Below are 13315 nucleotides of genomic sequence, written 5' to 3'. Positions count from 1 at the left end.
GTCAAGAAGGAGAGAAGTAAGAGCAGGACTTGAAATATGACAGGGGAAGAATTACAACTGCAGGAAGATAAGAGGTTGAGGGTAAGCCAAGATGGCAGGAGGGGGAAGGGAAAGGAAGAGGCTAAGTTGGCAGAGTAGGGGAGAGATAAGGGAAGAAAGACTTAGGGTCAGTTGTTCAGAAAGAAAGGCTACAGCCTGATCCTATTACACATACCAGATTCTGCCGCAGTTTAGGGTCCTAGGGGGAAGAGAGACACTCTGTAGGGCAAGCAAGGGAACAACGGGAGTTATATGAAAACCAATTTTGATCAGAAATAAACCAAACATTTGTAATAAAACAAGGCAGGCATAGTGCATCTGCTACCACATCAAGTGGCTGATTTAGAATGTTCTGAAGGTGTATTTATGTTGTATTTTTACTGTCATGGGAAAGGAGAAACATTTCTGGCACATCCTAACTCATGGGCTATAATAATTGATTGTGGGGTTTATCTGCTTTAATGGAACCTATGCAAGAAAATAGCCCTATGGATAGGATCTAGGCCTGTAGAAATATCCTGACATGTTTTATCAGGAGTCAATCTGTCTCCCTGCTGGTTTTTTTTGGAGGAGAGGGGGTTCCACCAAAAGTGGAGACTCACTAAATTATGTATTCCTAGAAAAGTTAGTTGAATTTAATTTTCTTGACCAATGTGTCTAGTTGATTTCACGTGGAAATAGTTCCATCTGTCTTTAATTTGGATCTAACCCAGTCTTCATCATAATGAGTTATTGAATAAAATATGTATCATTTTAATTTTATTTTTAATTTCAAAAAGATTGAAGTGCTTCTTAAGTGTGGACTACAACTGCTAGATGTTTAAAACTACATATTCATCCCACTATATACAAATACAACAGTGTATTAAACTAATTATTTTAATATCTAATCAATCATAATTTCATACTTGTTTAATAATTGAATCATAATTGCATATTATCCAACCCAAAGTTTATATTCTGATAGTACTGGATTGCCTCTCAGATCCTCATCCCACCTCTCCAACAGGCATGAAAGATTCCAACGTAACATTATCAGTAATTAAAATGCAATCAGTGTTGCTTTCAGATCTGTTTGGTAATGGCCCCTAAATTTAGCATAATTATGTCCAGCCTCCTTCTTTTCCAGTCTAAATTCTGAGCTTTCCAAATAAATCTTTACACCAAATAAATCTTTACACCAATGTGTGAAAGACTGTCTTTGCACAGAGGTGCCCCTGAGAAAGAAAGGAGTCGTAATGGGCCTTCTTTGTTAAAGAAAAGGGGCGATTATAAGTGAGGAAAGCATCTGCATTCAAAGAGCTCTTTTAAAGAGCCAAACTCCTTCTTTCTCATTTACAAGAGATTATAGGAAGGTAAAGAGAAGGCAGAGGAGAGCTAGTGTGATGTAGTGGTTAAGACATCTGGCTAGAAATTGGGTGATAGTGAGTTCTACTTCTGCTTTAAGCACAAACCCAGCTGGGTAACTTTGGGACAGTCACCTTCTGCCAGTCTTAGAAAAGAGGTAGTGGCAAACAATTTCTGAAAAGCTTTGCCAAGAAAACTGCAAGGAGTGTCCAGTGTTTCAGTCTCTGAAAAATTGATGCAAGAGGATGGGGAAAGAAGAGATTTAGGTTGTAATAGTAATAACATTTTTTGAAGGAGTTCTTTATTAGGCATACACTTATTACCACTTTAAAAATAAAAGTACAAGGAGGATAAAAAAGATAAGCAAGAGAAATACCTTTTACTTGATCCATCAATTTTTATATCATTGCAATAAACGTAGGAGCTCTATGGCAGATTCAACTCAATAGCCATCAATGGGTACAGTACTTCGGAAATTCCAAGGCTTGGCATTTGAGGAATTGTATGTGCTTTTTTCCTCACTATTTCCACATTACTTTCCCTTTTGACTCATCAATATTGCAAAGATCCATGCCATAAGGGAGTGGCAATTAGGAGTAGTTTCAGGCTGCTGTGCTCTGGATTGTAAAAGAACTGTTGCAAAGCAACAGACTGTTTTATTTAATCAAGAATTTGGTCCAAATTCTTCATCGCTGTCATCTATGCATAGCATCACAATCAGATACTCTAAATCTGAATGCAGAAATTAACTTTTAAAAGATTATAAGAAATTGGTTATTGATTTCTCCATTCTGATGATATAAGGCCTATTGAACTTTCCCAACATTCTTCCAAAAGATACATTGGGGTTGCATGGAAAACTTTCCAGGACATACAGCTAATGATGATGGATGCTGAAAATCATAGATCTACATTTGGAACATTATCCATTCCGGTCGAAATTGGTATTGAAGAAAAATAGTCATCAGCCATACTTTCTCCTATCAAAGTATTGCAAGAAGGGAATAATCTATGCTATACTATTTTGCTTTGATCAGATAGGCCATGCCATTTATAGTCACTGCTACATATATTCATAGATTGTGTCACTTTTCTATGCCCTTCTGGATGAGAGACTCAACTCATTTACTTCAATATATTCCAACACAGTTCCACTGTCCTTGAGTCCTAATTTTTTCATGACTAGAAATGGCAACAAGGATAAGGAAGTCTTGTATTTTATAGAACATACATTGCATATACTGCTATTTCTGTTCCAGAGAAGAACCTAGGTTTGGGCAGGCACTCATTGATCTTCTACCCTTAGTATTAACCTTGATTGTCCCCTTGATCTTGTCCCCAGTGATCACAATGGTTTAAGATATCCTTAATTACATGAAAATAACATCCAAGTATGTGAAAAAATATTACGTTTTACCACCAAATATTTGAGTGGTAGTCCAGTGAGTAGTCCTTGATACTCTCTGAGCATGGTTGTTTTCTTGCAGACTTTTCATTACCCAAGCTGGATAACATCATTAGTGCTAGCACCATCTGCAAGAAAACAACCACACTCAGATAACACCCTTCATCTCAACCCTGACTTCAAAATATTCTTCTTTATTGATATATAGTCCAGTGACCAGCAATGCGTGGGATCAGAACAGTTAACCATTTCCTCCAATCTCTGTAGTCTTAAAGAGCCAGACCCAACAGCACAATTACGTTTAAATGAAGGACAATAATGCTGAGAAATCAGCCAATCACTTTGCTTATCAAATCAGAAGAGATGTAATAGAGGAAGAAAATTTCATGTGGCAAAATATAGTTTTCAATTTATGGTTAGATGGCTAGTCCTAGCATAGCGTAGAAATGCAAATTGCTCTGCCTAACATTGCTCCTAAATACTTTCCAAACTAGCTTCCACTTTCCTTTTCTTACTAAGGGCTACCCAGTTCAGTCCTCTTTGCACTTCCAGTCCGAGGCCTACTTACTATTCCCACCCCATTCATAGTCATGGGCCATACTGCAGTTTTGGCAATTAGCATCAGTGACACTGGTCTGGTTAAGAGTATATTTTCTTTTTTTCTTTGAGTTTGAAATAATTTTTGAGATGCTGCCAAGCTAGGCTGCACTTGTATTTGGCATCAGAGGCATTTGGTATTTGGAAGCTCTCTACAGTGTTGGAGCATTTGACTTATATATGTTTGTATTAAATCAAAATACTTGATGGTAGTCAGACTAATTATAATCTGTATTAACAGCAGTATTGCATTCAAATTACAGGAGGTAACTTCAATTGTAGTCTGTTTTGGTTAGACCACACCTGAAGTACCATGTCCACTTCTGGGCATTGCACTTTAAAAGGGGCACAACGAATCAGGAATTGTTTTAGGGGAGAGCTGTCAAAAAGGAAAGGGAGTTGGAATGGAAAGCCATGCTCTATGAAAAGTGAAGAAAGGAATTGGACATATGTAGTTTGCAGACTAGAAGACCAAAAAGAAATAGGGTAGCCATGTGTCAATATCTAGAAGGCTGTTAATGGGATGGACATATTTTTGTTTGAAACCCAAAACAGGACAAATACAATAAAAGTTAAAAGAAAGAAGATTCAAGATGAATGCTAGGAAATTTACCTAATGGTGAGGAATGTTAACCCATGAAACAATAAGCCTAAAACAGGGATGGACAAATGTTTTCAACAGAAGCTGGATGATTACATCCCTTCACTCCTTTCTCATCACAGAGGCTAATATTATTTAATCTGAATGAACTGATTTTGAAAACCTCAGGTTGTTATATAAGGAAATAATACAGACAGAAAAGCCTTTAAGTCTGCCACACATGTAGTTTTGTTTATTGAAGAGCAATGATAACAGAACATTCTCTCCTCTATCTCACTCATTACACTAGCCAGCAAAGATATGGGGGAGAAATAATCTTTCTACTTAGATAGTAACAACTGTTGTGAGTTGTAAACAGAGGCCTCCCCTAAACAAAATACCAGGGAGTTTAAAAAACAAAAGAAACATAGGCAGTGGGGGCTGTGTAGCACATTAGCATGTGTTCCAGGCAGGGTTTGTTTTTGTGTGTGTGTGTGTGTGTGTGTGTGTGTGTGTGTGTGTGTGTGTGTGTGGTGTGTGTGTGTGTGTGTGGTGTGTGTGTGTGTGTGTGTGTTTTGGTTGGAAATTGTTTTCAGAAGGAAGAGATAGCTGCCTTTACACGTTATTTATTAAAATTTGGGAAGAGGGAGGGAGTTGAGTTTGCCGCACAACGAAGGTAATGTGCCTGCTAATAATTTAATTATGACTGGAGGTGAGTAATGATAATCCAAGGTAAATTATTTCTCCTTTAAAACAGCCACAGGACACCATAGCAGGGAGAAATCTTTCGGTTCGTGATCTCGTTATTCCCACCCCACCCCGAGGTGGCTGACCAATCCCAGGAAGGAAGGAGGGGACGAGGGCTGGTCCCTGGATTTGAATCTGATTGGGCGACAATAAATTTTGGGAAGGGGTTTAGGCATCTCTTTGATGGAGATGCAAGCGGCCGGGCGGGAGGAGGGGAGGAGGGAAGGGGCCGGCCTGGAATTGATTAAGTTGGGAGGAGAAAGAGGAGAAGGCTGGGCGAAGCTCAACTCAGCCCGGGGGCCCTCCTTTGAAACAGACTAATTGGGGAGGGAAGACACAAAGGGAAGCGAAAGGCGCTTGGAGAGACGCGCGGCGAGGAAGAGTTCCCGCTGGGTGAGTGGAGTTTTGCCTCCCTCAGCTCTCCGAGGCTGATCCCAAAAAAGTTTTGCCAGGACTAGGGTCCCCGAAGCAAGTGACAGATCCCAGCTCGTCCTGGGGAGGAGACAAAAGCGCTCGGGTATCCGTAAGAGCTGACGGGGAGCAAACCACCATGCGCCTTGCCGACGCGTCCTTGGCCCGTTGCCTGCTGCTGCCGTTGCTCTTGGGATCCTGCTGGGCCCAATTCCACGGAGAGAAGGGCATTTCTGTCCCCGATCATGGCTTCTGCCAGCCTATTTCCATTCCGTTGTGCACTGACATTGCATACAACCAGACGATCATGCCCAATTTGCTGGGACATACCAGCCAAGAGGATGCTGGCTTGGAGGTCCATCAGTTCTACCCTCTGGTGAAGGTCCAGTGCTCCCCGGAGCTCAAATTCTTCCTCTGCTCTATGTATGCCCCTGTGTGTACTGTCTTGGAGCAAGCCATTCCACCTTGCCGATCCATTTGTGAGAGGGCACGGCAAGGCTGTGAAGCCCTCATGAACAAATTTGGCTTCCAGTGGCCAGAACGACTGCGCTGTGAGAACTTCCCCCGCCATGGGGCAGAGCAGATCTGCGTAGGGCAGAACCATTCAGAGGAAGGTGGCTCTCCAGCATTGATTACAAGTGCCACTCCAATTGCTGGACAAGGTACTGCTGGGCCACCACGTTATGCCACTCTGGACCACCCTTTCCACTGCCCACGAGTCCTTAAAGTGCCCAGCTACCTCAACTACAAGTTTCTTGGGGAGAAAGACTGTGCGGCACCATGCGAACCTACCAAGAATGATGGGCACATGTTCTTCAATCAAGAGGAAATTCACTTTGCACGCATCTGGATTCTCATCTGGTCTGTTCTGTGCTGTGCCTCTACTTTCTTTACTGTCACTACCTATCTGGTGGACATGCAGCGCTTTCGCTACCCAGAACGACCCATCATCTTTCTCTCTGGCTGTTACACCATGGTCTCTGTAGCCTATATTGCAGGATTTGTATTGGAGGAACGGGTGGTGTGCAATGAACGTTTCCAAGATGATGGTTATCGGACAGTGGTGCAGGGTACCAAAAAGGAAGGCTGCACCATACTTTTCATGATGCTGTACTTCTTCAGCATGGCCAGCTCCATCTGGTGGGTCATCTTGTCCCTCACTTGGTTTCTTGCAGCTGGCATGAAGTGGGGACATGAAGCCATTGAAGCCAACTCACAATACTTTCACTTGGCAGCCTGGGCTGTGCCTGCTGTCAAAACAATCACCATCCTGGCCATGGGGCAAATTGATGGTGATCTCCTCAGTGGTGTCTGTTTTGTGGGGCTTAACAACATAGACCCACTTCGGGGCTTTGTTTTAGCTCCCCTCTTTGTCTACCTCTTCATAGGCACCTCATTTCTTTTGGCGGGCTTTGTGTCACTTTTCCGTATCCGTACCATCATGAAACATGGGGGCACCAAAACAGAGAAGCTGGAGCGTCTCATGGTGCGCATTGGGGTGTTCAGTGTCCTCTATACGGTGCCAGCCACCATTGTTATTGCTTGTTACTTCTATGAACAGGCCTTCCGTGAGCACTGGGAGCGGAGCTGGATTAGCCAAAACTGTAAGAGTTTGGCCATTCCTTGTCCACTTCAATACACCCCACGCATGACCCCTGACTTCACTGTCTACATGATCAAGTATCTCATGACGCTGATTGTGGGCATCACTTCAGGTTTCTGGATCTGGTCTGGGAAAACCCTTCATTCCTGGAGGAAGTTTTATACCAGGCTAACAAACAGCAAACATGGGGAGACTACAGTTTGAGAAGAGAAATGGAGGAAGAAGATTGCCAGCTCCAGAATTTCAAGAAAACAGCAGATCTGCCTGCATCTCCCGCCTTGAGCTGATTCTGTTTGTATATATGGGGAGATGTTCTTTGGAAAACCTCCCTGCAATTTGGGAAGTGGGGCTTCTTTACTACATAAAGCTGAAAACTCCTCTGATAATCGGAGAGGGAAAAGAGAAAAACAAAGGAGAAAAACTCCCAAGTATTTAAAACTGTCTCATTTTAATTAAAACAAGTTCTAAACTTCTTTGCTTTTAGGTTTTTAATTAACTATTAAAGGGTGTCTTTTTGTAATTAAAATTGTAAATAGCATTTGTAAATTTAATTATATATTTCTATTTAAAAACAAGTAAGAGAACAGCAGCAAGGACTTTATTTTTCAGAAAAAGTATGGAGGGGTCAAAGAAAGAAAAACTATTTTTTTTTTCATCTCCTTTTCTTTGAATTCTATTTTTTACCTTTTTTCCTTTTCTTTCCTCTCTCTCTGGAGCCAGGAGTGTGTGCTGTTTGGGTTGGCCCTTAATAGGCTATTTTTGCCTCAATTTTTCACCGGAGCCTGGTTTTGTATCACTTCCAGCACCCAACCCACCTTAAACATCTTCCATCAACTCCCTTTTGCAAGCTACAGTTTTTGATAGATTTCCAGGAACACTTCTTCCATCTCTTTTTTTTCTTTTCCAGGTTGAAAGTTTGGCAAGCAATGTTCTGTCTGTGAAAAATATATTTGGGGTGGGTTTGGGGGAAGATGGCTGAGCCTTCTCGCCTTTGCTGAAATTTGGGCCTTGGCTGTGCAGATTTTCTTATGTTTATTTCTTTTAGAGAATTATGACCTCCAAGAAAGTTTTTCTTGCCTTAAGCCGCAGAATTCTCTTTGTTACATTTGTATGTTTCTATTTTTCCTAGATGTTTTGTACAAAAGGTAGCTTTTTAAAAATGACATTTCCTTTATTAAACAAACTTGTTCTTTGCAAATTCAGTTTGAGTATTTTTCAAAAGCAGCAGCCGCCGTCTCCAAAGCAATTTATTTGTGAGCTATCCACTTAGCTTTTAAAAAGTAATTAAAAACTGCAATTGATATTTCACAGCGCAATATCCATTTGCTTGAAGAAAAGAATCTTAAAAAAAACTTTTTTTTAAAAAAGCGATTGGGACATGCTTGGTGGCATTTTAGAAAGTTTTAGGGGAATTTATTTATTTCAATTGAAAAGTACTGTTTGAGAAGCATAGGAAGCTTATTTTACCAGTTTTTCCCAGCATAGGAGAAAAAAACCCTACATTTCTGTCTTCTACTACTTTCTTCTTTTGAGGATGTCTACTTTTTCTCAACTTCTATTACAGTTCTTAAGAAATTTCATATATGTTTGGGTAACTTCTCTAAATGCCTTTTACAGGAAAATAACAATTTATTATTCAATAAAACAATTGTAATAGCAAAAAAGCAATATATTCAATGAAAAAGCATTAAATCTAAACTATTTTTTTTCTAAATTAACTGTCTCTGATTTGGAATTGATTTCCGACAACACTAAGGAACAATCTCAGTCTAAGGTTTCCATGGAAATCATTGCAGATAGATTAACTTCTTATCATATTTTATGAAAAAAGCATTAGAAAAACATGATGAAATTCTTTATTGAGTTCTTGCATATGATGACTGCACACGTATGCATTTTGCATCAGTTATGCAAACAACTGTGAAAAGATATGGCTGCTGTAATTTTCTTTTTACTCCCAATATATTGAGAATTTTGGCAAGCCTGTATCATTTCATTGAAATCTTAAGAATCGGATCCTGAGCATTTTTTATCAGCATTAAGAATTGCTCTCAAAATTATTATAGTAGAAGAAATGTTTTCTAAAATTTAGTGTTTCCATTTGAGAAATGATTGAGCAATATTCTAAATAATATATTTCTAACAGTTCACTTCTTTAATTTTTCAGAATATTTGAATTTGAATTGGGGTGGAATTGGAATCCGCTGGAACTATTTATAAAGAAACACAAAATGCCATTTTTGAGTTAAAGTTTCTAAAGGGCTTTACTGAAGCCGCTCTAGTTCTACCTAGAAGTTAGCTAGCAAATTCCATCCATTTCTCTAGCATGATAACCACTCTTTGCAATGAGTCTAAAGATGGAACAGGATGCTAAAGAATATATGGAAGAAGTTAAGAGAAAAAAGGAAACCTATTGTTGCACAAATCTTTTTGAAAAGCTCCCATTAAATTTCAAAAATTTCCCCCTGTGGCAGACTCTGATGGCTTCTCCTCCCTCCTGCCCTTGGCAAATTGTCATTCTTAAGACTGCTTTTGTGTTGCTAATGGTGTTGGTTGCTTTCTTGTGTCATTTGGTGTGAAGTTTTAAAACTTTGAAAAGAAATAAATAATTTCCTACTCCTTTTCCATCAAAAGGATCATAAAGGAAACAATTTGGATGGGTGAGGAAACAATAATGCAAAATGGGATTTTTAATACTAAGCGGAGGGAGGAAGTAAGAAAGGAAGTAAGATTTTGAATCTTGCATTTTAAAAAGTGATGGAAACCTATTTTTCTTCTTAACACTGCTTGCATGCTCGCGTATACACACACACACACACATATACACACACACAGTCTTTCTCTTCATCAGAGAAAAGAGTGTGGTTTAAAGCCCCAAATCAAAGGGTGACTAAAGTGAACCAGATGGACCCTGGAATGCAATAAACGTGTCCACCCAGGACAAAAAAAATAAAGCACATTCTATCTGGTTTTATTTCTAAAAAAAAAACACCCTGTTATTGTGTAACACAACACTGCATATGGTTTGTACTTGAGTGTTGCCTACTATGCAATGAAGCATGTCAATATCTCTGTTATTTCCAGTTACAGTGTTTTGCCTTCTACCATAATACTGGGTTTTCCCCAAAGCATCTGGTGACAAGAGGTTGTAAATTAGAGGTGTTTTCCACAGATTCCAGTAGAGCTCCTGAATTCAAGAACAACATTTTGTCCAAAGCTTTCAACTACAAATGTGTCTCCCCCCCCCCCCCACTTTTTTTCTTTTGTGGGTATGAGACCGGGCATTTTTCTCTCCCCCATTAACTTATTAAGATCCAGTTCTGGTTTTTTTTAGCTCATATTAAAATTCATATTAAAACCCAATTTAGAAGGCATCAGTGGCTGTGCAAAAGGATAAAGCTCTAAGTTCTGTTATCATGCTTTTTTCCATTTTTTAAAATAGCCGATTATATCCCCCCACCCCCACCCCACAGCATTTCCTATAAACCTGTCTTATGAACTCTGTAAATACATCAACAGATGGATCTCATTAGTCCCCTTTTTGGCAAAGGTCTTTCAGCTGCTTGCCCCACGCAAGCAGGGACTACACCCAAACTTTTAGTAAACCCCCTCCCCCTTTCTGTGTCCTCTGGACAGAACATTGCAACGTGGACCTAGGAGAGCTGAGAGGGCTCCCTCTGCCAAGGAATGTTGGGGCCATGGGTTTATCTCCCCCCTTTTGTTCTTAATTTAATCCTTCTGGTTTTAGAAGCCTATGGAAAAGAAAGACCATCTCATGTCAGAATGGCTTATGTCAGGCAAGCTCTTTTCCACATATGTGTGCATTTTAACAAATATCTAAAATTCATTTATTTCTCTCTCCCGCCCCTCCTCTCCAGCTCCTTCATGTTTACCCTCTTTCCAGGTCAGATTGACTTTTTCAACCCCATCCCCTTTTGGCTCCCTTTCCCCCTTTTTGTTTGCAGTGCTAATTAAGAAGGGTGGGGGGAGGGAAATAAACTTTTGTTACCTTTTCAGAAGCTAGCATGTTTTTTTTTTAATCGATTTAACTTTTAAAAAAACGAATTGATCTCTGACTCCTCTATCTTTCCCTCCTCCCCAAAGCATGTTGCATAGGACATTTTTGCATTCCCACTTAAAGTTGACATACAGGCTTTGCAATGGAGATTTCTTCCCCCAGTGAAGCAGAGGCCTGCTTAACACATTAAGAATCCCAGCTGCTAGGGAATGAGAGCAAAGAGGTTTGATCTGTGCAGGGTGGATTCCTCTCCTCTTCCCACCCCCATTGAAAAGACAAGAGTGTGGGGGTTGTTCCCTGCAATAAACTGTTACAGACCTAGAGCTATTTAGGGGGGGGGGAGGATAGAATATGAAATTCCTTTGGGGCAGACGGGAAGGCTGTCCAGTCGTGCAGACAAAAAAGCCTTCTTTAAATGACTCACAGTTGCAAAGAGTCAACCAGTTCTGTTTAATGAAATAGCATGAAGGAGGGGTTGGTGAACAACTGGATTCCTAACCAGGCTTCAGTTCCAACTCCTATCAAGACAGGCTTCTTATGAGTAGAGCAGCTGCCATGCCTGGCTCTTACCTCCTCAATAAAGCCTCAATTCTGCACTCCTCTGGCTTCATGTAGCTTCGATATGTCTTTAAGGGGCACTGCAATATTACTTGTGTAAAGTCAGACAGGGACCCAAGAGTAGCTAGTAAGGATTTTAATTTTCAAAGTCTGGGTAAGCGGAAAGTTCATCTCATCAAGCCAGCTTGGCTAACTCCTGTTCAACAAGGCTGATCAGAATTTTCTGGGAAGTTTTCCTTGAAATATAGGAATGCATAATGCAGGATAAAGGCAGGCATAAGGTCAACTCAAGATTGTTCACCCAACTGCTGTGCCTGGCCTTGATGGAAATGACAGGTGCGCATACCAGCATTTGAGCTCTGCCTGAATGTCGTTCAGTCCTCTCCTTCTATGCTTTAGGTGGATCTTCCACCTTGTTAACAACTTTTAAAAAGCTTCACATGAATATTGCAAGTGCTAAATAAATGTATTTTAAAATGCAAAATAAAGGATTATCGTGTCTTGATAAGTGAGGCAGAATTGCGGCAATGCCGGGAAATTCCCAGCCTTGTACTTGCAGCTGCCTTCTGATTAAAACTAGCAAAACTATTTTTTCTTCTCAGGGTATAGCCCTGATGATGAATTAATGGATATGACCAAATGCTTCCAGAGTAGCCTCATTACTGTACAAACATTACATCTTTCATCACTTTCAGAGAAAAGTAACCTTTCGTTCACTATTGAGTAGTGTCGTAACATACGTGGGGTTAGGAAGAATGTTGCAAGGCAGTATTACTGTAGGACAGTGGTGTCAAACTTGCGGGCCAGATGTGTGACGTGCTGGCTCTGCCCCGCTCAGTTTAGCGAAGGGGGGGAAGTCCTGATATGTCATGTGATGCGGCCGTGATGATGCGAGTTTAACACCCCTGCTGTAGGAGAGTATGTACCTCCTCCTAATTATAGATGGCTCTTCATAGCCCATGCTCTCCATTTGCATTAGACTGCAGGTCCCATGATCCCTAGTTGGTACAACATATAGATCCTAAAAAGCTCTTCTAAAACAAACCAAAAACAAGAACACCCCTACCTTTGGTGTTCTGTTTGGCTATCAAGCATCCATTTAGTGACCCATAATGTGGCACTAAATGGACCCTTGGTTTGGTTTAGTGGGACTGCTTAGATTCTTACATATTGCTAAACTTTCAAATGTTGGGTCTGTTTCTCGCCCTCTCCAGGCTCCGGAGGCTTTCCTGAAGCCTGGGGAGGGTGAAAAACGGCCCAACGGGCAAACAGGAAGTTAATTCCTAAACTTATGGTTGGGCCATTGGGCTGTTTTTCACCCTCCCTGGGCTTCAGGAAAGCATCTGGAGCCTAGAGAGGGTGAAAACAGGCTCAACAGGTCAACTGGAAGTTGGTTTCCAAACTTCTGGTTGGTCCGTTGGGCCTATTTCACCCCCAGGCTCTGGAGGCTTTCCTGAAGTCTAGGGAGGGTCTAGGGAAACGGCCTCCCTGACTCCCCAGAGTCCTTCCAGAGGGCTGGAGGAGGCCATTTTTGCCCTCCCCAGGCTTTAGGAAAGGCTCTGGAGCCTGGGGAGGGCCAAAATTCCCCCCTATGTAGGGGTCGTTTGCACATGCATGGTGGGGGGTTGCTCATGCATGTACAAGTGGGGGGGTCGCTTGTGCTTACGTGGGTGGGTGGGCATGCACACACACAGTTTTGGCACACCTTTAGAAAAAAGTTAGCCATCATTGGGGTATGTATGTGTGTATATACAGTATATACAATACATACAATATATATGTGTGTGTGTGTGTATTGTGTCACAACCCCTGGTATGCCCAAATATGGGAGGGAACACACTGTTTCCCTTTGTCTGTTTTCGGCTCACTCCAGGAGACCATCCAGGCAGAAAACCATATTTTTTATGTTGCCTTTGTTATATTTGTGTTGTGTTTGTGCTGATAAATAAATAAAGGGAGACTAGTATAGATCTATTTCAAGCTATTTAGCTCTCATCAGCTAGCCATATC

The 13315-nt window shown here is 41.0% G+C and overlaps 1 protein-coding gene across 1 annotated transcript; it reads left to right on the top strand.

The window, feature by feature from the left end:
* Positions 1-4959: 4959 nt before the first annotated feature.
* FZD2 (frizzled class receptor 2) lies at positions 4960-8658 on the top strand. The gene has a single exon (XM_081932153.1). The coding sequence runs from the start codon at positions 5266-5268 to the stop codon at positions 6931-6933; it is 1668 nt and encodes a 555-aa protein (XP_081788279.1). The 5' UTR covers positions 4960-5265; the 3' UTR covers positions 6934-8658.
* The last annotated feature ends 4657 nt before the right edge of the window (positions 8659-13315 follow it).

This window comes from Natrix helvetica, assembly GCF_964273705.1.
Source record: "Natrix helvetica genome assembly, chromosome: Z".
Lineage (NCBI taxonomy): Eukaryota > Metazoa > Chordata > Lepidosauria > Squamata > Natricidae > Natrix > Natrix helvetica.
This window is presented reverse-complemented; position numbering and strand designations above follow the sequence as displayed.